Source organism: Larus michahellis, chromosome Z (assembly GCF_964199755.1).
Source record: "Larus michahellis chromosome Z, bLarMic1.1, whole genome shotgun sequence".
Classification (NCBI taxonomy): Eukaryota; Metazoa; Chordata; class Aves; order Charadriiformes; family Laridae; genus Larus; species Larus michahellis.
Genome location: NC_133930.1, coordinates 36,900,324 through 36,928,044, shown reverse-complemented (window position 1 = coordinate 36,928,044; position 27,721 = coordinate 36,900,324). Strand labels below are relative to the sequence as shown.

At 41.0% G+C, this 27,721-nt stretch overlaps 1 protein-coding gene across 2 annotated transcripts in view; it reads right to left on the bottom strand.

Annotated features, from left to right (window-relative positions):
• The window catches only part of ADAMTSL1 (ADAMTS like 1), a 470,647-nt gene that overhangs the window by 5,088 nt on the left and 437,838 nt on the right, over positions 1-27,721 (bottom strand). For both annotated transcript variants that reach the window (XM_074570361.1, XM_074570362.1), the window contains 6 exons: positions 23,967-24,146; positions 21,991-22,125; positions 8,090-8,290; positions 6,872-7,052; positions 4,024-4,231; positions 822-931 (listed from right to left, as the gene is read on the bottom strand). In XM_074570361.1, the coding sequence (XP_074426462.1) occupies positions 822-931; positions 4,024-4,231; positions 6,872-7,052; positions 8,090-8,290; positions 21,991-22,125; positions 23,967-24,146 (1,015 nt within the window). The remainder of the gene's footprint in view (positions 1-821; positions 932-4,023; positions 4,232-6,871; positions 7,053-8,089; positions 8,291-21,990; positions 22,126-23,966; positions 24,147-27,721) is intronic.

Genomic DNA, 27,721 nt, shown 5'->3' with positions numbered 1-27,721 from the left:
GCATACTGAAAGGCAGTTTGTAACTGCGCTCAGGGACCAGGCTCTCAGAGGGTGCATGCTGGTATAGCACCACTGGAGCTAAACAACCATTTGAACTACTTGAAGGTTTGGCTGAAATGTCCTCTCCATGACATTTTGTGGAGTGCCAAACCATAGGTCCACTGAAAAGACGCCATGAGTGAAGTGGCAATCAGTAAGACCCAGCAGGGGCTCTGTCACTTTTTTATGTCTTTACAGCCAGTGTGAACAAAACTGATGCCGAAACCCTTCTTTTTCCTTCAAGGCATCACAGAAGATGCATAGGCGCACTTGATTCCCACCTATTTGCCATACAGAAAATGGAAATACATGAGTGGGAGTGAGGAAAGAGCCCATTATATTGATTTTCAGTCACGATCAGGCATGATTTACACAACTAAGTCTCATGTAAAGAAAATATGTCTTTACAGTATTGACAGTGGAGTTTATCTGCAGGAAAACAAAAGCTGTGGAGTCCCTTTTTTTGCCCAGTTAGAGCTTGTGTTTAAATAAAGGAGGAGGAGACTGGCAGCTTAAGAAGGGATAGCACAGCCTTTCAGTCAGGATTTGGCATGCCTAGAAGACTTGCCAGTTGTTGTCCAACTAGTGCATTTTTCTGGGGCTCACAGGAACAAACAGTGAAGCCTGGGCTTAAGCCTGGTGAGAATTGTGCCACGCAACTGGGTTGCAGCATGACCTCTTTGTTACATAGGGAAAACCCAAAAGTCGTCAGTCAAGACACTAGTCCATTCAACATCTCTGCAAAGGGTAGCGGTTTCAGACATAAGAGATTCCCGTCCTACCTTGGTAAGGCACTGCATTGATCTGATGACACAGAAGTCCCATCTTTGGTCTGGCAAAATATCTGCCTGTGCTGCACAGCCAGCCGTGGTCCAATGCAAGGCCCGTTACACTGTGAACACAGAAAAATCACCTAAGGGAGGTAAAAGGCAGGACAAGTTCCCCTTTCATAAGATTGCTGGTGAAATAAGGCGCATACTGCCGTGCAGCGACTGATGAGCTTTTGAGCACTTCCTGCAGCTCTGCAGGCTTTGAAGGCTAAGCACGCAGTCGTATTCTGCCCTACCTCGCTCTTCTCCAGCAGCATTAAAACTGCATTTCTGTATCTGCTTTGTAGATTCATTACCTCTCCTCTTCAATAGTTCATTCTTAAATGCATCTGTTAAGGCAAATAAAATGCTCTCATGTCATTAGCCAAGAGCCTATGATCCATAAAGGAAATCTCAATATATTCCTTTTATTGTGCATTTTGCAGCTTGTACTATCAAAATTTATGGGCAAATAGTTAATAAGCAAGTACGTGTTGAATGAAGAACATATTCCACTCCATTTAATAATTTAAAAGTACTGCAGGACAACAAACAAAAGCAGCAACCATGACGAGCATAGCAGATCTGCAAGCTTGCGCCAGTACTGAGGTTATCCTAACGTATTCAGGCTTATCAATCACACGCTTACTGTTTAACTGTTCTAATCCTCTCCTTTGATTAAACTGTAATTAGCTACAGGTATGAAGCTATATATATAGGCATGAAGTGTATTTGTGTTCTTTTAAAATTATATCAACTGTTAGGAAACATTTTATTTTTCAAAGTATCTGGACATTATACTCAAGATCAGACTGAGGGATGAAGAAAGGGACTTTAGTGTGAGGGAGGAATTTTGGCCATGGGAGGGCTGATGATTGATCCCTCTGCCCTTGCCACCCCCCCATCAGCAGGAGCCCTATTTCATACTACCGTGCACTCCTCGTGTAATACTCCCTTCCTGCTGCTACTTCTCTCCCCTCACCCCGACAACTGAGGAACAGTGACTGACAGCTTTCCAGTTGCTCCCAGTCAACCCCCTTGTTGGGCAAGGCGGATGGAAATGTTCTTTGGAGTATGTGGAGCACTTTTGCACTGTCCGCTCCTCATCACCAGCAAGCCTGAGTCACTAGTTTTCAACCACTATGGGATTACATCGTGGAGACCAAAATGTCACTAACATTAAATGAAGGAATAGAACTCATTCTGGAGGTAGGGGTAGAGTAGGTAGTCTGTTTATTTTCTCTGTGAGTTGGGAAAGTTGGTCACTATGTGTGGGCAACAGGGACCTGATGCCCCATGATACTACTGAGAAGGACATTGATCCACTGAGCCACCGAGCCAGTGATATCTTCCTGACTGCAATTAGATAACATTCTTCTGACTTGGAGAATGAGCTGTATAGAATCACATGGGACTTGATGATTTTTTTTTTTTTTGAGCCAGGTAGAAGAAATATTATATTATAATGCTCAGGTCTAACATTAATTCAGACCTCTTTGATTGTCTCAGCTGAGTATCATGTCATGGGGAACAATATAGCCCATAATGATCTACAAAACAAGGATGAGGTAAATGGCTTTTTGCAAGGATAATCCAGTCCTTAGATGGAATTCCTCAGGGAGTGAAAATCTGCTTCTTTCATATACAAGGAAAATTCCAAGCATTACTCATAAAGGTAATACAATATCTCAACCACGTTTCATGAGAGAAATTTCCAAAATGCACAAGTAGGAGTTAAATGAACTTGTTTTCAAGTAGTGAACAATAATGAGTTCTAGTAGCTGAAGACACTTTTTACAACCACCATTGTAAAAAACCCTGATGCAGTGCAATGTATTTTGCATACTACCCCAAGCAAATACAGAATGCCTGTGGTTATTATAACAAACTACCGTATTACTCTAACCTCTAATACAATGACATAGCATTTACTGTTGTTTCCAAACTGATTTACCACATGCTAATTAGAAAAGGATATTTCATGATAGTTCACTACATGTCAAGACTGATAGTTACTACTCTAGGTAATTATTTTCTTAGCCTCCTTTACATGGTAAGAAGCCTCGCTTCTATACCTTTACCTGACTCATCATTTCAATTAGATATATAAGTACTTTGCTTTTGTTAAAGTGCTTTTTTTTTTTTCCTTTGAAAATGTTTATTTCATCAAAAGTGATGTTAAAGTAGTATTGGTATCTGGCTTTAACCTCTAGAAAAACTGGCTTCTGTGTTTTTAACCCTGTCTCTCATTCACCCTGGAATGCTATACCCCCGTGTAAATCACCACTCTGGAGATCTTTGGGCTAAAATCTGTGAGTTTCTACCCCTAAGTCTGGACTATAGTGGACTCATCAACTTCCACATACAGCATACAGCTCAGTCAGGTGGAGAGAAAAGGGAGGAAGCATGCAGCAACAACTGCTCCCAGGTTATAACTGACTTCATATTGACAAATATCTTTTTAGGACATCTCATAGCTCACAGAGAGACAAAGAGAAAACTCTTCTGTGGATTACCACAATAAAGTGATTTAACTCTAAATACTTGGAACATTTGGTATTTACAGAGTGAAGCTTTTTAGCATCTGATCATTGTATGAAACTCAAGAAGAGAATTTGAAGATCGGCAAAACAGCATAAAGTAGTCTGAAAATGCTTTTAGCCCTCCATTCTTCTTTTCATCATGAAGCAAATCAAGAAAGCTCCCACTTCTCAGCATTCTCAGGCAACACCAGCAACTTTGTAAAACCGGGTTACTCTACAACCACCCCCGCCCCCGCCAAACCTTTCACAGTCATCAGTCCTGACTCCTGCCAGCCAAAACTGAAACACATGCACTGGGTGGTAAGGGGAATGAAAACTTGGAGAAAGCTATGTCACTATATGTCACTATAAAGAGGAGCTGCAGACCTTGCCAGTGGGGACGATACTGGGGTCTGCAGTAAAAGTCCTGTTCACAAGGAACGTTTCTAGGAATCATGGGAAGCTACAGAAATCCAAGTATGCAGTGCATCAAAACTCAAATTGAAACAGCTGAGCAAATTAATTGCCTCCTCAAAAACCTGAAGGCTGTAACCTAAGGATACTAGGGTACAAAATCACTCCTGTCATTTTCTGTCACTTTTTTTCTTGCAGACACTATGAGGCTGTCCTTGGCCTGCTGGCTTGTTCCTTACCTGGCCCCAGGAGGAAGCCACCCACTCAACACAGGGCTGCCTGTTACAGTTCTGTGTGTCCACAGGGCGCTTGGACACCTGGGCACAAGCCTCATTCGACATTGGGACAGAGCTGCCTTTCGCTGTCAGGCGCTGACATGTCACTCGCCGCATCTGGATGCCTCCACCGCAGCTCCGTGTGCAAGGAGACCACGATGTTACCATCCACCTGTGAGAGAAAGGTGAACAGGTCAGGGGGCAGATACGTGCCACCATCTGCAGGATCATTGGTGCCAACAGCTTTTTATGTATTGGATCAAGGAAAGGCAACAATGGCTTGGTTCCTTTAGGATGTGATCCTGGAAGGTGCTAGGTGCCTCAGCCTCCCATAGGAGCCACTGAAAACTGCTCAGAGCATGAAAGCTGAGAAAAAAAGCACATTTTTCATTATATTATCTTTCTCAAGGTTCTTTGGCCCCAGAACTCATTTTCTAGCCCTTTAGGCTGCTTTTAAAGGTGTAGCATGTATTTCTATCCCAGGCATAGGGTTTGGGCATGGCTGCTCTTACACCACTGTGCCACGGAGGCCTCAGTCACAGGTTACAGTCCCAATGTTAGCAATGACTAGCCCATTTACACCTTTTTTTACACCCATTTCCCTACACTTAGTAGGGAAAACTATCTCCGTAAAGTTGCTGGAGTAGCTCACAGGCCTCTTTGAACTTGCTGCTGACAGAATAGGCACAAGCCGCTGGGTCCTGCTGGTGTGTGCCTGCTCTGTTATGCCCCTGGCAGCTGGGATAATCCGAAAAGCCTGAAGGTTGCTCAGGGATAGGGCCAGTGCATAGTCAGCCCAGGGACAAAGGACACCTTTCTTCTTTCCTCTTGAGTTCAGACCATCTGAGGCTGAGGCTCTGAACCCATACGTGCTGGGGTTTAAAAAATCCTGTCTAACTAGCAAAAAGCCCGTAACAACAGAATATAATAGTCCAGGTCCAAACTCTTACCAGGACGGACAACATGTTTTGTCTGGTTAAGGATCGTTAAGTGAAACAGTCATACAGTCAGGTTTGGGAAGGAGGTAGGTAGGAACAGGAAAGATCGGACTGATTACTAGTTTCCTGAAGAGTTTTATGGCCAAGTCAGCAGCTTGCTTCATTAAGTTTCAGGATACTCGGCAGGATTTGTGTGTTACTGGGAGAAAAACAGTGCCTATCACGTCCCTCATCAGCAATGTTTACGATTACTTTAAAAAATAGGCAACAGCCCCATGAAGAGACATCCATTGCTATTCCTGTCTTTTGCGGGTGATTAACTCCCGTGGTACAGAAAAAAGTACATAAACAGACAAACTCCCAACACAGAAAACAAAAGCACTGCAATTTTTTTCATGCAGTTTGGTGAGGTTGAACTTGAAGTTTCCGCAGCCCTCGTAAAGCTCTGCTCTGCATTTCAATCAACTTTTATTTCCAAGCTTACATCTCAGCAGTTTCTCAGGAGCTAAGGGAGGATTGTGGGTTGCATTACAGTTCAGGGAAGGTATAAAAAGACATAAACCATTCCCACAGAATTTACTGCCATCACCAAGGAAAACTGCTGCTAATGAGCATGTTTCATATTTCATCAAATCTCTTTTGGTTTCCTTCTTATGACTCAGCTGGCAACTCAGAAAACATTTGCCTGCAAAGAGTGGTAGGAATATATTTTAAAAGGTAATTAAACAGAACCTTGCCATATACCCAAGAGTGGTAAATCTGGCCGCTTACTTCTCATCAGGTTGCTTAGCACCTCTCCTTGCCTCAGTTTAGACTCTTTTTTAATACAAGTCCCAAATCACTGTTGAATGAGAGAAGTTCTACTAAATTTCTCTTGAGAACCTGACTACTTTTAAGTGCTTGTGTACTGAAACACAACATGTCCACAGTGGAAATAAGGAAAAGGAGGGAGTAAAACCCCAGAAAAATATGGAAAAGCAAGTTTACACATCTCAGATAAAGAGCCACTCAACTGCAGAAGCAGGACATTTTTAACACGGAGGGAGTATAACACTATGCTGACTCTCCAAAGGGTGTCAAAGAAGGAAAATGTTTTTTGTGGGAAGGAAGCAGCACACGCAAGCCTAAATGTAGTCAGGAGTCTTTCAAGGAGTCCTGGCTCCATTGTGTTTAGCAGTAACTGACAATCAGGGGATTATGGGGCAGAGAGCTACAATCCCAAGGAAAACACAAGTTAGCAATCTCCAAAAGGAGGCAGAACTCAGTCTGACCCTGCTTTGTGCCCACTAGATCTGATGAGATATGCCCATTTTACAAAAGACATTTCCACACTGCTAAGGGAATTCTTTGCAGCTGCAGCTACTTCCTGCCCATATTGATGTTCAGGCAACAGAGGAACTCAGAATAAAACTCCCAAACAGCTGCTAAACTTAGCTTCTTGTCTGTTATATTGTTGGGATAACCTGATACGAAGCCGTGTGGAACACAAAAAAAGATATGACCCTACGGTTCTTGGGTCATGTACAGACCTCAGACAGGCATGCTATTTTTATTCAATGTAGGGTGAGGCTGGAATCACCCAAGATGACTCAAGATGTGAACTTTGCTAATATAAGAGTAGGTGATAGCCTATTATTTTCTAACCTAATTACTAGAAGGAGTAAACTCTTTGTACCACGTACGGTCAATGTTTTCCACAAATTTTGCTACAATTTCCCAACTGTCTAGGTTAAGCACCTGTAAGTCCCCTTTTAGCCATGACTTTTCTCCAGACAGGCACCAGAGAGGTTGCAATGGCATGACATCCAGCACAAAGAACTCATTCAAGCACATCTTAATAGCATGTATGACATTTTAACATGAGACAGACGAACCGTGAAGGGCAGTCTCTTCTGTTGCATGCAATAGGCTGCAGGGCTGGCTTGGGCTTCTCTTTGCAGTGGGATATGTTGACTTCGGCCCCATCCAGAAAGCACCTCAGCTGGGGCAGCTGCACCCCTTTGTGGCCACAGGAAGCCGAACAAGCCATCAGCTTGTCCACTGACCACCGGTATTCTGCCAAAAAGTGTGGGAGAGACATGTTAACGCTCAAAAACTGCCAGCAGGAGACCCTTAGAAAAGCAAGAATCAGAGATCTTCTCCAGGGATGGAATATTTGGAGCCAGTGTCTCATGTGAAGGGAAGCTATCTATGCCTACAAGGCACCAGGCAATGAATAAATAAGGAATAGGATTCCAGCTGATTAAAACCACTGACTGCCTTCGGTGTAACAAATCCAATTTTTTGGTGCTTAGAAGCATCAGGTATGGAAAGTGAATGACATGGTAGAGCAGTTAAGTGAAGGCAGATGCCAGTGATGCAGGACATTATGTCTATATTTTTAAAGGGGTGCGATTTAGTGAAGATGTGGTTAACTGCAGGTACCAGCAGTATCTACCATTCTACAACAGTGTGTTTCTCACCAGGTAGATCATACAGATCATCCCTCCTGAAGATGAACGGGGGTGTTGCAACACACTTGAAATTTTATGGCAAAATTTAAGGAAAAGTTAAAATTCTTCTCCACTCCATCCCTGACAACTGGAGCAATGAAAGCTGCATATTCTGTTCCAACCCATCCACACTGCTCTGTTCTGAGGCTTTGTCATCTTCAGCTTATTTCTAGGGTAAATACAACAGTTGCAGCATTTTTACAAGTGAAGGGTTTTCAAGCAAGGAGAGACTTTAGCAGCTTAACAAAGGACCTTCTAATTTTAGGGGTTCAAACTGTGACAATTCTGTCCAAAATTTCTGGACAAGAAAATTATCCAGACTCAACAAGCATAAGTATGGCATGAATCAGTAAGGTGTTTTTATGCCCTGCAGGCCAGAAACAACAGGTGTCATTTTGGTAAAGTAAAACCTAAGACACTGCAAGGTAACTGGTAGTCCTGCACATCTACATCCGTGGCAGTAAAACATCAAAACATCTATTTCCTGCTGCGCATGACAGTCCTGGCTTCATAGAGGAGACATCCAGGGTGAGAAAGGCAGTGCAGCGAAGTCCATGGGAAGAGCTCCACAGTGCAGCAGGACTAAAACTGGAAAGTTACCTTGTATAGCCAGGGACGTTTTTTGTGTGAGTGATCCAGCCTCATTCTGCGCAAGGCAGCTGAATTCACCATCAGGAGCATCACTGACGTTGAGTATCTGAAGAATACGGCCCGCTGCCAGGAGGCGATGCCGCAAGCTGAGAGGCTCGCCAGAGTAAAGCCAGGTGATGTTTGGGGTTGGATGACCGTCCACAGCACAACCTAAAAAACAGGGATGTGAAAGAAACCTGCTGAGTACTGAACTTGCTGCAAAATTACATGACTTGAAGTCAAAATTAGGGAAGAAAGTCAATTCTGTCCTATTTTCTCCTTGTTTTCTCATAATGAAAAATAGGAATACTGCAGTAATGAGTACCTTCTCATCAGCTGAAAAAAAATAATTATCCAAAAGCCAGTTAATAAGCCATATGAAAATCTTAGATCTGTTTGGAAATATTTTTATCAAGCCTGCTAAGGTTCCCATTATTTTGGATCATCTTCATTTTAGTACTGAGGAAAGTAGGATAGGGAGTTTACAGACCTCGCATAAACTCCAGGACCATGCTTGAAAAAGTAGTACAAACAGAACTTGGTCTCCAAACCTCCTATTTAAACTCCAGGGCCAGCTTCCTCTTTTGTTTTTTGTATTAAAAATCAGAAGTTTTTGTTACGCAAAAGTTTACATGAAATTTTTGTTACACAAAATATGTTGAAAAAACAGAGAGCCAGAGCTGAGCCTTTAGAGGTTTGGTTTTTGTTGGGTTTTTTTGTTTGGTTTTTTTTTTTTTTTCTTTTTTTTGTCACAGCAGTGGGCAATTCTCCAAGCAACAACCAACCAAAACCAGCAACTGAAAAAAACATGCTGTTCTGAAACATTGTATGGGTACGCCTATGGATCATCAGCACAGCTGATGAGGTTTAGGTTCACAGTGAGTTCTTTGCCTGTTGAGATGAGGGAGAGTATCGGTAAGATACCATTTCCTGCGGTCTTCATACCAGCTGCAAGCTTTGCCAGTTTCATGATCAAATGCAGATTTGTGAGACTCGCCTATACTGGGAAAGATAGCTAAGTTGCCTTACATATTTCCTGGGGAAAAAGAAAGAATTAGGCGATTTCTGTGGTGCAACCCATCCACACCAATTGCAGGGGTGGGGAGCCGGAAAGCCATGCTCGAGGGATTGCATATATTACTTGGGCTGCTTGTGGCTTTGGCTAGTCCTGCACTTCCATGCATCTCACTGATACATGAAAGGTCTGGCTAGGTTTCTATGGATGCAATCCATACTGATTGTTTGTTATACTGCAGCTTTACTTCTGTTTAAATTGGTATATATGTGTAATCAATGATTTTATTGTATACAAAATCCCTTCTGAAATAAGTGTACTATGTAAACAAACATACCATATCTACATGAACGTTCACATTATCACTATTCAAAAGGAATGGTATAAAAAAAGGAAGAGTACAAATTTAAAAGATGGAAGACTCTTCTAAGATTAAGGAATAATTCCGTCAGCTAGTATTTCTTCATTGCCATCTCCATGTCATCTGATTAGTATTTATTATTCACTGAGACAAATAAGACTGTGAATATGATACCTTTGTAGCTGCATTACACTATGAACAGATGCTACAACATGATGGTTTTGTTACTGTTCTTCCTTTCATTCTTGTCTGTCCACTTGAGGAGATCTTCAACTAACATATACTAAGCAAGTACTTCTCCTACAAGAGAGGTGAGATGACTTAGAGTTGCTGCAAATCAATTATTTTTTCCTTCTCCTTAAGAAATGCCTATCACTGCAAGAATAAAAATACCATTTTCATTAGTCTACCCAGGAAAGCTGAACAGTTTGATTTCCAGCCATCGTCAAGACCAAATCCTTGAGACTTGAGGAACACATTACTTTGTTTAGGAACCCTTGCTGAGCCTCTTTTGACTTTGGTCACACCCCTAAACTAACACTAGGGACTAGGCTACTGTAATCTTTGCTTGCCTGCCTTTTGCCACAAGTCATACCTCCAATTACACTATTCCTATGGCAGAAGATGCTGCCTTGCCCATGAGAACTGAAGCTTTCTTGATCATAAAGAGCAGAAGAACTCATACAAGATAGAGAAAGCCAGTGGTAACCTGTGGCATGTCCCAGCCATTTTCATGCTGAGGGATATATCCAGGCACTGGGGAGACCCCATCTGCTGCTCGGGAGGATAAATAGTGGGCCTCTCACTGGTGCAGTGGCTACGCGGGTCTTTGCTGTGTAGTCCGTCCACAGTGTGGGCTGGATAAAGCTGTTCTTTGGGGCTGGTTCACCCCATGTGAAATAGGTATTACAGAGAGCATGGGCTCCCCGGCAGAAGGTGAGTGACACACACAGTAGGCTCTGCAGTTGCAATGGCAACATGTCACTGGCATAGGACAACTCAATACAGCTAAATATTAAAAAGGAAGGAAAAAAGGGAAGAAAAAGGCAGAATGAGAGAGTGCACACTTCTCGCAGTGGTCTCCCCTCTTCCTTTTTTCCACTTTTGTTTATAAGATTAAAGAGCTTTTGCTTTTTGTTTTAATTTCTTCAGCAAGGTCTAATGAAGTTTTACTCTTGGCAGCTTCTCCCCAGTGCTCGATTCCTTACCACAAAGACACAGATTGCTTTGCTCCTCAGTCCTTTTTCCTTTTTCTGTAAGCTCTCTATTTATTCCTCCTATGCTTCATTTTATGTTATTCCTTTTGTCCTGAGTACTGACATGTTTCTTCCTATTTTGCTGAAAAACAACTCATCCAATTTCCAAGGTACTCATTCTCAAGTGACTGAGTGACATGAAAGATTTCAGCCTCCCAGATTTAAGGCTGCTAAGTCAGAACCAACAGAAAGCAAACTTAACAGTAAGTGGCTATGACTTTTGCCTACAGTATACTAATTTTTTATAGTTTGCTTGTCTTTTAAGATAATTGCAGGGATTTCTACGGGTCAGCATATAGCCACGACAACTGACAAAGGCATGCTGTGAGCATGGTTTTACTGTTTGCATTTACAAATGGTCTGCACAGGATAAATGAAGAAAACAGAAAGGTCAGTTTGACATTAAACACAGAGAAACTGAAATTGACTTCAGTATGCAAATGGTCCTACTTAGTGCCCGTTTTTCTTTAAAAATTTTATTGTCAGGCAAAACAATATAGTCTTCCTAGTACTGACTATTTTACTTGCCCTATATATTATTTCTACTTCCAAAATGTATATATAAAATATTAGCTAAAGGAACAGACAGTAATCAATAATGTGGCGGGGGGGGGAACGCCAAATGCTATTACCTAGATATGTTCTACCAGTGAGTAATTATTACTTTTTTTAACATTTAACAATAAAACTTTACTAACACCTATGAGACTCTCATGTAATGGATACTCCTCATCTGTGTATGCAGAACAAGCATCAATCACATTTCACAAGTGACATTTCCTATACGTTTCCCGTGTGCATGAATGCATATGCTGTGGGATAATATTTTATGCATATTAAGTGAGAATCAGAGTGCAACAAAACCCGTATTCCATTAATATCCCCTTCCCATCTCCCAGGAATAATTTTAATACCATTTAATGCAGATTACCAACACTTATTCTCTATTTTCTCCCACCCCTGTGGACATTGACTGCTTTATCCTTCCAAAGCTCAACACCTGTCCCTATAACGTGTGAGAAGGAAAAACCGGTTTTGTTTCCAGACAGCACCGCTATTGCAGAGCTTTAGTGGATCAGAACCCTTGGGAAGGCAAAGAGGGAACATTTTTTTCAGACTGTTTCTGAGCAGTGAAAGCTCTGGCATGGGAGGGCCCTTCTCCTTTAGTCCTTAAGTAGAGAAAGAAAATACTGCCTTCAGCCTCCCTTCCAAATTCTACTGTGACTCTGAATTCATTCAAAGCCAGGATGAGTCATGGATGTGCAAATGCTGGAGATACAAACAAAGTCCAATACAAATTACATCTTTTAGTAGGGGAAAAGTTAATTTTTCAAGGACAACAGGGTGGTATTTGGAAGGGGAAGACCAATGTTTCGCGACAATGCTAATAATTTCTTGAGAGGAAGGAATAAATGTACAGTGCAGGCCAAATTCAGCTCTCCATTATACCTTTCCAACACTTTCTGTATGACTGTAACTGCGGAAAGATTCTGGGCTACTGTGCTAATGCTAAGAGAACAAAATACGAAGTATGCCTCACTCTTTCACTTGCAGACTTGAATGACAGAAAAAAACAAGTGCAAAGGCTGGTGATCTACGTATTCTCTTTTTTTAGTGGCCTGATACCTTTAATCAGTAGAACTGTATGGAAAGCAATGGTGGAAATGTCAAATATTAAATAAAGTAGTATAAGTTAAAAAAAAATAAATTACCAGATTGCCTTTAAAAAAGATATCTGTTCTTAAATTATAGATTATTTTCATGCATTCACATTTGTCCAAGCAATAGCTTTCTAATTTACTACTGACCTGCTGATTAATCCCAGGCAATATTTCTAATATTTATTAAAGATGGAATCTGAGTGAAGACTCCAGGTCAAGATGAGGCAGTTCCTTTGAAATTTCTTCAAACAAAATAGTTCTACAGTCCGAGCTCAACAAACTACTTAGCTTTCCAACTGCATCCCTGAAGCTGCTGTGCCGTAGGAGCTAAGGTCACCTTTTCCATTCTCCCAGCAGCTAACGAAGACATATGAAGGGGCATGCTGTGTTACCTGAGGCCAAGCCACGTGCCAGCAGTGAAGCTGGAAATCAAACTCCTGCCTTCTTAGACTCACACCAACACTTTTGTCTTTGGAGATTATTTCCTATTTAAGAGATAGGTCTGGGTAGCATAGCCTGGATGTAAACACACACTGGAGTATGCAGTTTGGGTCCATTGGTATTAATGTTCAACTACATGCTTGTACCCTAAAGTTCAGTTTTTTACACCCATCAGCGATTACTCCATGCAAAATAGGCCAATGTTTGTGCTGCATTAGTTCAAAATACTTCAAATTGGAAAAAAAAAAAAAAAAAGGCTGAATTTGTAAAGGAGTAATCATCCTAGTTGGTTAGGGACTGCATGTTTCAGGACATCACAAAGTACAATAAACGCAGCACAGAAAGTTCACAGAAAACTTCAGCTAGACTTACAAACCAGAAGTCCTATGCCCCTCCCTCTGCAAGTCACAGACATACCTGTCCAAACATAAAATTGGGAGATGAAAGATGACTGCTGACTACTATGTGAGATGCTCAGCAAAGGTTGGCAGCCAAATTATTAAGGATGTTAAAAATGGAATAAAGCAAGTAAAAAAAAATATTTCTGTGATTCTGTATATATTTTACTGAACTCTGACAGAAAAGTGTGGTAGACCACAATGCACTGTGTTAAAGTGATAAACGTAACGCATCTACAGGATTTGAAACCTGACAGTATTTCCACTCTAATCTCTACATTGAACAAGTTAAAGTATACTTTCAAAATAGAAACAAGATTAAGGATGAAATGAAGAACAAAATCCTTGGAATAAAATTTAGAGAAGCCACAAATCAATCTGAATAGATACAAGCTTAGAGCTGACCTACTACACTGTAGTTTACACTGTACTACTATGTTCACACTATGAAGGTGAGATTAGACTGGCACAAATACTTCCCCACTTTCCTGTCATACTTGATTTTCTCCTCAGGTGAGCAAAATGAGAAAGGCATGTTAAACCTAAAATGGAGTTAAATTTAATTTTGTCCTATATCTAACATAAGGAAGAAAATTTGACAGGATGTATTCAACTTTTTAAAATGCTATCAAAGCAAATGAAGGTGGGTAAGATAATTTCTGAAAGTCATATTTATGTAAAACCCATTTTGCTGAAGTGGCAAAATTAAGAGACAAGTCTTATAGTTTGTCCTATGAGGGGAAAGATCTTTCAATATAGTATAAAGTGTAAATTTAAACTGACACTTAACTTGGGGTGTTATGCAAAGTATTTCTCATACACTGAATGAAATAAAACTTATAAAAGGTAATGTGATCCTGAAAATTCCCGAAAGAAGGAATTAATGTTAATGTAAGTATAACATTTATTTTGAATAGTTTAAACGATGTCAAATGAACATGAATTTATGCTAGACAAGGAAAACTATGTATTTAGGAATTCTTGCAATAGGCCAATTCAGCTGATGACAGTAGCATTTTAAATAGATGGTATTTTAAATAACTATTTATTGCTCCAAAGGAGCAGTTGAAACTTACTATAATAAACATACAACGTGGTTTTTAAACAGTTCTCAAAACACCTAAACTGGCTACCCAATGCCACACATGTTGTTGTTATTAGATATCATTTACATAGCATTGTAAATTTACACCGTATTCAACAAAAAATTGAGTTAGGCCCATTCCCTGCGCCACAGAGGCTGTAAAAAATGTTCCCAGATATAAAGCCACATGGTGGGCCCATTAAAAAAGCAAGGGAACTTTCAAGCTCTGGTAGTAATACTGTTTTCTAAAAATGATTCTGACAACTGGAGTCCTACACACCAAGAATCTTGTATTAATAAGGGTTGGGCTGAAAACAATCACCAATGGCAAATCATGAAACAAAAGCCTACGAGAATGGATACAGCACGCTGAAATGACATCCTGAGCTGACTCTGATGGGTTTATTCAGTGCATGGCAAAGACAGAAAAGGAGCACCCTTCACTATACACTTCTCCATACTTGCTACAGCTCCAGGTTAACTGTACAAGTGCATTTATGGGGAAAAATAACACTCAAATGAGGCGTGTGGAGCAAGCACTGAACAAGAGCAGAGCACAAGGAGTTCAAACAAAGACAGAGCAAGAGCTAGCGCACAATAAGATTACCAGCCCAAGTCGTGAAGGTCAGTGCTGCTGTAGAAGCTGCTTTGTGTGTTACTTAAGCCCGTATAAACTTGCTACATCCAGAGACATCAGTAGCTCTGGAAACTTCCTGTGGCACAAGGAAAATAACAAACGCAGCACAGAGGAGGTGGAGGGCAGAAAAGTGCAGGAAAGCCAGTGCTGCTTGCTCCAGAGAGGTCGTAACTTCTGTCCCATTAACAAAGTGCTTTAGCTGTTTGAGAGAGGTTTTGAGGACCAACACAAAGGGAGAGGGTGCTTCAAAACTTAGAATGGATAAGTCCTTTAGTCAACAGGTCAGAAATCCTGCAGTGTTTGAAAAGTCCCCAAACGCTTACTCTAGAGTAAAGCTTAAGTTGTGCAAGAGGCTAAAAGGTCTTTTATGTGAAGGAGCTGGCAGAATGACAGGTCTCCAGACTGGGATACTCGTGGCAAGTTTGATACCCGTAGTTTTTCACCATAATCTGCCTCAGTGGAGCTCTGCATCATTTATATCTGTGCTAGAACAGAATCTAGGGCAGTGATCTGGGAAAGGCCTAGAGACAGAAGTTCAAGGGCTGCAGCTCTTACCGCAAAACCAAAATTAAATAGATGTTGCCCCAGAGGCCAGTGATATTATTTTATATGGCAGCATTTTGGACCACTGCTGTAGATCAGTGGTTCTCAGATTAGCTCATTCATGGCACCAAGCAGCAGGCAGGAAAAAAAACAAGGCAGCAGATTGCCTGGAGGACCTTGCTCTTTTGACTCTGCTTTCAGAGCTTGGCAGCAGCCGGACTAGTGTCTGATTGCCTGGAAAACAAACACTTTATCAGTGTGGTCAAAATGCTTGACCAAGCAGAGGTAGTGTCATGTACCGTATACACTGAAATGTACACAGTGTGCATATGCAAATGAAAAGACACACATTCCAATGAAATGCTATGGTGTCGTCTGATGTAGGAGGAAGATACTGCAATACTGTATGAATTTTATACATTATTTAGAACGTAATCAACGTGATAGAGTCTTGATTGGGGAATTAATTGCAATCATAATGGCATACTCTTGATATTAATTTTAATCCTTATCGTTATAGAAATTTCACTTACATGAGAATTCTTGTAAATAGTGTGACAAGGCATAATTTTTACTGAGGCAAAAAAGGAAGGGAATGGATAACACAAGTAACAGGACAGATTATCCCATTAAGGCACCCAGTGCTTTATCCTCATCACAGTGGAAGTATTATTAGTGTAAAATAAAGTTGCTGAAAAAATGTTCATTAGCACTAGAACTACTTTGATGTCCAATTTATTACAGACAGTTAGGAGAGAAAAAAATGATGTCCAGAATAACTTCTCATATAGTCATGACTTTATTTGACTCCCACTACACAACATCTGCAGCTGTCTTTTTCCTGAGGGGAGCACAGACACTGGTTTAATCATAATTACTCATGAGTTTTCTCTTTGCTGACTCTGTGCAGACTGTAAATTCTTCTGTATTTTGTATTTCTGCTTCCGATTTTAAGGCATCAGTAATTCCCAAAACCTAGAAAAATTCAGAGAAGGCTGACGGTATGGAGGGGAAGGGACAAAGTGAATAAAGGAAAACTTCTTATGCTTCAAGAGATATACTTTTGCTCTTGAGTATATCACCAAACACTGCAAGAGATTTGTACTGGTGAGTTCAGTTGTGTTCATCTAGATCATTTACTGCTTTTCACACTGATTTTGAACACGTATCAGTCCTATGTTTACAGACATTATGGCTCAGAAGCAAAATACATAACAAGCTATTGCAGCAACTACTTCTCTGGCTCTGCTGAAAGAGTTTGGTCCTGATCATGGCATCAGTCTATCTATACGATCTGTTTCTTCTCCTAAAGTAGTCAGCAGCACATCATTTGACTCACTACAATGTACCTCAGAGCATTCAAAAAGTTCTAGTTAATTTTTTCTGTTCAGTGCTACATCTAGATAACCCTTAAATCTGCAGGTAGACAAATACTAGTCACAGACGTGAAGTAGTCCACTCTGAAAAAAAGACTGAAAACCCTCCTGAACTTTGGGCCTTGGCTCTACTGCAGTTGGCCCTTTCAGAGTAAGTAATTTATTCATACTCAAAAGGCTGGCCATTGCAAGCATACCTTCCCTGGCTGCCTCATAAATGCAGTCCCAAACCTTTATTTAATTACATACAACATGCAATGCAGCAATTTCCCTTTCTTCAACATGCATATCCTCAAGTATATATTATGTTTTCATAAATCATCACACATGATGAAGATTTCTGAAAAAACACATGGGACATGAACCTGAATCTTTGGGGAAAAATTTATCAAATGTGTTCACAGGCGTTTTCAGTGGAACTCAAAGAGCTCATCTGCAACAAAATATTTAAACAAAACAACAAATGCCAAGAAACACTGTGCTGTTACGAGCAAAGTACATTCACCTTCAACCTTTTTTCCTTTACTGTGACATTTTATAGGCTCTCCTACATGTCTATATTCCTAAAAGTATTCATTCCTGACCTATCTTCCAGCGTTCCTGCAAGAATCTTCACTTAAGTATAATTCACTTATATAAGTCTAGATCATTAAAGCTTCAGCTTTCACTATGCCACATGACTGCAATAAATACAGTATTCTTCTGTGCTTAGATAAGGAGACAATATTTTGCATCTTTTGACAAGTCTGCTGAGGTTTCCAATAAGGTTACAACAAATTTGAGACATTGTAGTGAATGCTCACCAGGATTTGTAAGATCCTCAGACTTTCTCACTGAAATGTCTTCAAATACAGGAAACATCAAGCTCAAACCCAAATGAAAACAAGTATTCTTGATAGGTCCAAAGCCTTTTCTGCAGAAGTGTTAGAAGTCAGGGACACCAGCTCCTACAACTTCAGTTTTGCCAATAAACGTTTACAAAGCCCAAGACCCATGTACATGTGTCCAGGCAGTTGTGTAAAAAAAATCAGTAACACTGGTGGCATAGATAAGGAAACTTGACTGAAAACACATTAATTTAGGATGTTAATTTAATGCAAAAAGATAATTCCACAAAGCAATCAAGGCTTATAGAAGTCAAATGGTCATGAACATAGTTTGTCACCTGAAAAGAACTTTTGGTTTTTAACAAAGGAATTTATTTCTGAGGAAAAGGGCAGAGTTGCTTATCATACTTTCATTAACAAAATTCAGGAAAACTGTATTCAAAATTAAAAAGTCTCAAACACGAAAATTTAATAAGATTAAGATCTATTGTGAAAGCTTTCCAAAGAAATATAAATTGCTGTCACTTCAGAAATTTACTGTGTGTTCTATGTTCTACGTGATATAAAGTCTTCTTGTGTGCCTGCCATGAACCAACAACATCAGAAAGTGTGTGATAGTCTGTTGTTCATCACTGATTGCCAGTTCACGCTACTGTAAAACCCAGAAACATTCCCAAGCTCATGGGTGCTCTGGCTTCTGCTTTGAGGGAACCCTGTCCTTCAGATGTGTGACCTGCAAATAACACAGAAGTGTCTACTACACAACCTGACAACGAATACGAGGGCTGGGGAGGACTGCAGTTATGCTACACATACTTCCAACAGTTGTGAAGGAGCAGGATAAGCATTGAATTGTGTAAGCAGCTATCTACATTGTGCTCTCTAACCAGGTGATGAGTTGGGGCAAGAAAACTAACAGAAATCTCAATCCGTTAGAAGTAAAATTAAGAAGTACATAAGGCTAAAATGTTCCTGTAAGCTCATGCAAAATGGTATTTTACATTAGATCTTAATGGAAGGCTTTCTGACTCCATTGGGCAGGACAGATCTTTTCCTCTAATTCTATTGTGAAGGCATACGAATGACTGCTGAATGACCCTTAACGATGAGAAGGAAGACCTACAAACCAGATATTTGTGTTATGGCCCTGTCCTTTCCCTTTTGCAAACCCCCTGAAGTTTATGTAGAAGAAATGCTTAGAAGCTGACTCCAGAGAGCAAGATCATAATTTTGAATGGTTGAAATGATGGTGGAAGTATTGCACAATACCACTTTGTAAAAGAAAGCACATAGCACTTGCAATAATCTGGAGGCTCCAGTTGTCTCCACTCAACTCAGTTTGTTAGTTGTTGTTGTATTTTATAGAGTTGTTAATTTCCAAACAGGTTCTCATTTGCAACTTTAATCTTCTGTTGCTGTGCTGATATTTTCTGTTGACTGTTTGTGCTGATATTTTCTGTTGACTGTTTTTGTTTGCTTTTTTTTTTTTTTTTTTCCAAGGCACAAAACCGGTGTTTAATGAAGTTTTTATTCCCATTTTTCTTAAACCCAGGCAAACCCATACCTGAATTAATCCAGGCTTCTAACATAATTTTTCACCTTTGGTGTCTTTTAACTCCTTTAAGATATAAAGTTTCCCCCAAGCTTATTTATCACTCCTTTTCCTCACATTCATTCTGTTCCTTTGCATATGTCCTGTTTTCCTTCTCAAGAAATCCTCATATCCTTAGATTTCCAACTATCAGGTCTAATTCAATGCCTTCTGAGTCCCAAGAGATGCTGGTGCCTGTCAGCATTAGCACAGACAAGGGACCCTATGCATAGTGATTTACATACCTGAAGTTCTTGTATGTGGCATCCAGAGCATGTAGAATCATAGAATAATAGAATCATAGAATGTGTTGGGTTGGAAGGGACCTTTAAAGCTTATCTAGTCCAACCCTCCTGTGGTAAGCAGGGACATCTTTAACTAGATCAGAGCTCAGAGCCTCATCAAGCCTGACCTTGAATGTCTCCATGTAGAGCAAAGACCCCAACATAATCAATGATGAAGGACCTAAAAGGAATAAATTCAATTGGCTGTGTGGCAGAATAGAAAGAATTAGTGGACAGCTTTTAGGGGACATTATGGAGAGGGGACACAGACATGGGTCACAGGTTTACAAGTTCACAAGTTGTTCCTAAATTGGTGTTTGCAGCTGGTGCTTAGAACCATATGCAGATTTTCTTTCTCATGTAGCAATATTTCAAGCAAAAGTTGATTATGAAGGTATGACAGAGTAGCTTAGCCATTGCCCTGGAAGACTGTGGGGAGACTAAATTTGGGAGTAAATATAGAGTTTGATTGTAAACCGTACCGATATTAGTGTACAGAATAAACTAGATGTGGACTAAAAAAATATCTGAGAGATGAGTCCTTTTGGTTTTTCAGTAATGGGTTTCCTCATAGTGGATGAATCGAAATTCTTTTATACAACTATAGACAACATATTTAAGTAACATACACAGAAGCTGAATGCTTTGTGTATTTGTTTCAGTGATACAATATGATGCAGCACACTGGACTGTAGCTTTCTAATTGATTGGATAGCCCATTCCACGATGATTTTTCACTAGAAAAATTCTCTCGGGAGGTTTTCTCAGGTTTTAATAGCACAGGCCTCAAACTCAGGTCAGTAAAACTTCAGTGAAGTTGAGGGAATTGCCTGAAGAATGAAACTGGGTTGCTATTTTGTTATTAAGATTCAGATGCCCCTGAAGTGGAGTGGCAGGGTACAGGGCGACGTGGCCAAATGAAATTAATTTAGAGGTGGTTATATACTGGCAGTGCAGAACACCCTTTGTGGTTCAATCACTACTTTCAAACAATAAAAAATCCCCACAACTACTGAAGACCTCTTTTTGGAAACATGAGAGGAAATGGATGAAACAGGAGTGTGACCCAGTCTTACAACAGTGAGTGCAATAAAACCATACTCAAAATGATTTATTCAATGCGAATAAATACCTTCAGATATTCCCCCCCACCAAGGACTATTTCGGTGCAGTTTTTGTGCAAGCAGAAATGTAATCCAGAGCTGCATGCTAAAAGCCATTGCAAATGTATGCAGATGTCAGCACTGGGGAAAAGTGAACCATGCAAAACTAAAAACATAAATAGAAAGCATCCATTGTGACAATAAAATCTTAAAATTGCTACTAAATGTAAGCAAAGAATGTTTTGGAAGGTAGTAACAAGGCCACTAGAGAAGCTCTTTGCCTATCTGAGCCTGAGAGTTAGCAGAGGCTCAAGACCAGTTTGGGAAATGAAATTTTAAAATAAACACACCCTGAACTTTAGAAAAGGATGAGATACTCTTTGCAAACAAATCACACCCACAGATCTGAAAGGACTTTACAGCGCATAACAGAGCTTGCAGTGTAAAGAGGAGAAAGCTATACGGAAGGCAGAAAAGGATGAAAAGAAGAAAAGCATTTCATTGGGGATTATTTCCACATATGGCCTCGTGCAGACATTGGTTGTGTGATATAACAAAGAAGAATAAAATGAACAGAATGGAACAGAGAGCTTGCAAGAGAAAAACATGTCTAGAGGGACAGGCAAAACTCTAGAAAAGGCTCTGAAGAAGAAGGATATACAATATGAATAGCAGACATATGGAAAGACAAGTACCCAAATGCAGAAGAAAAAGAAAAACAAAACCAGAAGCATTTCTTCTTTTAGATGAACTGGCACACCAGTTTGCCATGTCTTGTGTTGAAAGAGATTGACAGTCCCTCAGAGCAGGGACTGCTTGCTTCTTACAGGGTGTTCTAAAGTGTGTCACAATGGAGCCCTTATTCTGCATGCAGCTTTGAGGCACGACACAAATAAGAGGACTTCCTTTTTTAAAATGAATTTCTGAGTTCTGAGAACAATTTGGCAGTGATTATAGAATCATAGAATGGTTTAGGTTAGAAGGGAGCTTAACGATAATCTAGTTACAACCCCCCTGCCATGGGCAGGGACACCTCCCACTAGACCAGGCTGCTCAAAGCCCCATCCAGCCCGGTCTTGAACACTTCCAGGGATGGGGCAGCCACAGCTTCCCTGGGCAGCCTGTTCCAGTGCCTGTTATGACTGAAAATGCGCTGTTGGTTTGATGTCTTCTGTCCCAGTGCTCCATGGCTGGATAACTGGATGCATAACTGTAACGGATAACTGGATGTGTAACTGTAATCTAAACTCTAAACCCCGTCTAATCCAAAAAAACCTTAAAGCACTTGACTTACCTATGAGAACAGAACCCCCTGGAGTGACAGACATTTTTGTTCCTGAAGAAGAGGTCAGCACTGAACGGGTGCCGGTCTCAGCACTGGAAAGTATTGCTGTCAGGTCTTCTAAGTAAGGAAGAGGTCGTGGAGGCTCTGGTAACAGATTGGGAGACTGAAGTGATGTGCAACACTACAGCAGAAAACATCTCAAGGACATACCCCCTCCCCGCCCCACCCCCACACACTAGCTATTGCTGCATTATTTGCCATGCTGCAATATTACCATTTCAGAGGAGCAGACTAAGCAACTTCGGGCAACCACTAGAGGTGCACGTTGCCTCATGGTAGGTAAAGCACTAGAGAAATTATTAAAGTAACATCTGGATCAGTACGACCACAAAATAAAAGCAATTATGTCTGAAGGCTACCATGGCACTCTCATTGACCCTCTTCATATGTGATGAAAGGTACATGGTATCAGGAGATACAGCAGCTTGGATGAAAGAGCAAATTTATACAGCATAGAAGCCGAATCAAATGTCCATGGCAGTCAGTGGAAAACTTTTTAATGTCTGCTACAAGCTAGATCAAGCCCTGATTAAATATGGTTAGAACCCTGCCAAATCTTGTGGTATACTTAGGCAGAGCTCCAAAGAACCAAGAGTTCAGAGCTCAAGAGGATCAGTCTATGCTGAGAACTGCAGGATTTAGTTCTTTATTAACCATAATGCTACTTTAAAAATCGATCGTGTTACCTATCATTCTCATTCTCAATTCTGTTTGTCACTGAAATGATGGAATACGCGATTTAAGTGAATGGTGGCTTCATCCCCTTTCAATTAGATCACGGCACACACTCAGCAAGTTTTCTATCACTGATCCCGTTCAGCACCAGAAGTAGGAGTCCTGGATGCTTGAACAGTCTCTTTCTGTCAAGGAACTAAAAATGTGATTTCCCTACAAATATAAGCAGCTTGCATAACTCACAGTAACTTTCCATCTTTAAAAACTCAGACATTTATAAAGATCAGAAAAAGATTTAAAGATCATGTGGGAGATTTTATTTAAAGACTGAAACACATATTCTTTTAGACTGAGTTTCTAGAGCCAGTCTGGATTCACAGGGAAATCATGTGAACATTCATAAAGGGGGTTTAGTGTTGCCTGTGAAACTGAGAAATCTCACTTTACAACTTCCTCTGGAAGCTGCATCATCCATGGGACCTGTGCTCACCCTAGTCATGAAAGATGAGAGCTGTAACAGATACTTGAATGCTGTTGCACCAATAACAGGGACTAGGTTTCAAAATTTGACACTTCACTATCAAATGTACAGAAGCACTTACAAAGTCTGGCTGGATCATTCATCTGCCAGGCATGGAGAAGTGGTAGAAGATGAGTTACTAGGAAGAAAACCCTTTTCCCACACATCCAATTTCCACCAGGCAACATTTCCACCCATGCTTCACAGCTGACATTGTCTTTTCAAGTCACCCAGCTGGGCTTACTTTCTGTTGTTTAGAAACCCAAGAAAAAGTAAACTTCACCCTTCACAGGACTTGGGAAGTGATTTCTAGAAGTGCACTGGGTTTATGCACCTGTCGGGTGTGGAACAGGTCAGTATCACACAGCCATGTATGGAAAGGCTGCTCGGCAGAGGCAAAGCAATTCACAGAGAAAAAGTGGCATCATTCTCATTTCAGGAGAGCCACTTTAAGAAATGGTTAATAAATGCTCTTCTTAGGTATTGAGTCTGAAAGAGTAAAAATGAATATCTGGGACGTGCAGTCACATTTTCTCCTTATTCATCTTCCTTTTACCACCACCTTGTTTCAGGTGATGCTGCCCAGAGAACGAATGCAGACTGACTCTTCTTAGAACAGGGCTACCTGTATAGCATTCCCTCTTTCCACATCCTCTGATTAGTTCTGCAGGCTAGATGTGCCAGCAGCCACATTACAATTGCTGCAAGTGCAAAAATACCCTGGACTTACCAAGAACCAACAGCTGGGAGCTTTCAGTTACCTCACCACGAAGATTGGCTGCCTTGCAGGAGTACAACCCCTGATCTGACAGAGAAACATTTGCAATTAGCAGCAGCCCATCATGCCGATGGTGAGCAGAGGAAAGCTTGACCTTGTTCTTAAACCAAGTAACTTCTGCTTCAGGAACACCTGGAAAAACATTGACAAAATGTAACACAAGTAAGATACAGTGGTTGCTAACCAAACAGTGTTATGGTTGCTACAGTCAAAATTGTTAAGATAGAACAATTAAAACAATATTTTAATATGACTTCCAAGTGACAATTTTTGCAGTTCAGAAGTGTTTAGTCAACTCTTTCACATTGCCTGCCCTTATGTTTCTTAGGTCCGAGATGGGGCAAAAGAGTTAAAACTGAATTGAAGTCTTCACTTTTAGTGTCACAGAATTGTACAAGTGAACTCTGAACTCATCACTCTTAAAGCAAGCCTCTGTTGGATCGTAACAAAGGTTAACCTAGCCTATTATTCTGTCTCTGGAAGAAGCCATAAGCTGGTGCCTCTCCCAGCCTCCCACTAGTTTTCAGCTCAGGAACTCTCTGAGCCAGAAGTATTTTCTGTGCAGTTAGAAGCTGTCTATGGATTTATCTTCTATTAATTCATTTAATCTTCCTTTTTGAAATTTTGCAAACAATTAGCATTTACATCCTCAAAAAAAGCAGTTTCACTGGTTTCACCAGGAGTCTTCAGACAACAGATTGTTACAGATTCATAACCCACGATAATTGCCTCCTTTTGCGTGCTTGGATCTGAGGTCCAGCTATCTCTGCTGGGTACCCTCTTGTAGTAATGGGTTTTGATGTGTAGCTGGCAAGACCACTGTTCTTGCAATACATAGTATTTCCTTGGCATAGGGATTTCTACATCCATTTAGATATACCAACCAGATCAGGTTAATTTAGTGTTACTGACTACTAAACAATTGGTTTATATGAAATGGTATTGGAGGTCTCAATGGATGGGACAGACCTATGGAGCTGTGCCTGGGAGGAAATGATACTGTGTGGACCATGTCTGTTAGGGGTAGCACATCACTAATCCTAGTAACCGCTGGAGTGCATGCTCTCCCATTTGCAGTACCCTCTGTATGGGTACCCGCTCCTCTTTCACATGAACATGCAGTTTCCTTGTGTCTACTGTAGATTAAGGACATGCATACAGACGGTTACTCTGAAGTATCTGCTGCCCACCTTAAATCCATCTCTGCCTTGTATCACAGCAACATGTTCCTCTGCCTATTGCCAGTACCTTTCTCGTTGTGCCTCCACATCAAAAACCAAAACCCACTCTGTTTGTCAATTCTGTGATCCTGGCATCAGATAGACCTCACTCAGGCTGTGGTCATTGAGCACGACCACCCATTTGGCTGTATTCATAGTGACCGCCTGATTGCAGGTGCCTCGCTAAGCATATGCAGATGGAAGTGGGAGAGGGAGATTCTCCCTATTCGTCCACATCAAAGCATTGTGGCCTTTTCCCCACCTCTCCCAGAATCACCTGGTGACTTTGCCAAGACATCTGGAACGAGTATGTGTGATCTTGGCAGCCAGGAGGGAAAGCTGAAGCCCTGTAAGGGCAGAGAGGCTCATGCACTTTCAGGAAGTAGCAGGAAGCAGGCTGTAAAAGACTGCAGGGTTTTTCTCACCTTTGTCTGATGGTAAATAGCATATGCTAATCTGGACCCTTCACGGCATACCCAGGGAACTAATCATTCTTGTCTACAATGCCATTTTCCAAAGGCTTACCCTTGTTTGTGTTGCTACAACTCAGCTTTTTTAAAAGGGTGGGCTGTTGGCCTGTTTCTGACCCCCGCGCTGGCATAGGACCAGTGCACAGCTCTCCATCTGGCTGCTACTCTTTGACCTATGTGGCATGGGTGGGCCGACCACCACTTAAAACCTCACTCTGATTTTTTCCAGAGCATCGAGGCAGAGTCCTTAGGGGATCTCAGACAACCGCTGAGTAGCAAACAACCCCAGCCCTTGAGTTTATTCAAGCCTGTGTGTTTATTGTGTTTCCATTGCGGGGAAAGGAAGTTTGAGAGTTGAGCTCTGAAGAGCAAAGGAGAGAAAATGAAGACTCTTCCAATTCTGCAGTCCCTGACACTCATATCCCAGCGCTTGTCCTCCCAATGCCACCCTAGTGAAGGGAAGTTCCACTCTCTCTTGTAGCCTAAGCTACTTAGAATGCACAGGTTTTCACATTATGGCTATTGACAAACTGAGGCATGGAAGTATCAAGAAATGTACCTCAGAAATAAACAATTACAAGATTATAAGATGAAACATCTTTCTCCAATTCTAACCAGGGCTCATCTTTCTTTGTTTTGAAGATCAAAATTGGGCAGATCTTTCAAGTATTTCTTGAAAATAAAGGAAGATAAGTGCAAATAGTGGGAGAAGAGGAAGGGATGAGGAGTGCTGAGAAAGGTAAAGAAAAAGGGAAAGGGACAATGAGGATTTCATATGACCACAGTCCTCAAGAGTAGAGACTCAAATAAAATAAATAATTTAATACAAAGAAACAGACAAAACTAATTTGCTTCTTGCAGACAGCTGCTCTGCTAATCTTAGTCCAGAAAGGCAGATTCCTCTTGAATACACTTCACTAGCAGATGCAACAAGGGGTTAAAAGTAAGAACCCTTAATGTTGAGGTATTACTGCTAAGTCTTGTAGAAGTGCAGTGTACCTACAAAAAGCCCAGCAGCTCTACAAAAACCTTTTTCTGACTGCTGCTCTACAAAGTGTGTTCTTCCTCTGCCTTTAATGTGAAGTTTCCACACTAACAGGAGATTTTTTGAAACTAACCTGTACAGCTGTTCCTACAGTTTGGTTTAGCAGTATGTGTCAGTGAGCAGCAGCTTCATTTTCCTTTGTGCTTCCACCTTTAGTGACATGTATAAGCCTCAAGACAGGAATAAGAGGCAGCCAGCACAGGGATGAGCCAACACATCATTGCGCAGCGTTGCCACAAGGGGTAGCAAGAGCATTTCAATCAATTGTGTTGGTGAATGACAGAGGACAGAGCGCTGAGTGTGTTTGCCTGGCAGAAACAATCACAGAGACTGAAAGTCTGAGAGGTGCCAGCTGGAAACAAAACTCACTTTGCTGGGCAGGCAAGACTTTACGTGGTGAATAGTTATCCAAGCCTATTCTTCTTCAGCTTTCCCCTCCATCACTGTGTGTGTATCCAACACAAAAAGGCTACCTGGGATATGGCAGCAAGCAGAACTGTGCATGCTGATCAAGACACTTTTGCTAAACCAGGAGCTTTTGGGGAAAGGAAGCGTAGCCATATAAGGATCTAGCAGTGGTGTCTTGTTTCCAATGCCACAATATTCTTGAAATAGTGACTTGCATGTCAGATTCTGGTACAGTTGATGAACTAGTCACAAAGCAAGGTAAGAACTAGAAAAAGATAACCGCTAGCATATAGATGAAATACAGAGGAAAGAAATATTTAGGAGAGCGGAAAAAGCTGCAAGCTGAAACACCAGAGAGCGAGGGATATACAGGGCAGGATGGTAGTATATTTTAAGTCACTCTTCCAAACCTGTTCTGACTCAACAGTGACTAACGATACATGACACTTTGCAGGCAGGTGCCTCTGTTAGAAGTCTTATGGCCTGAAGGGTACCATGCAGAAATGTCCTAAGAATAGATTTTTTAAATTAGTTCCTCCTTTCACGTCCAACTGTATTTTCAAT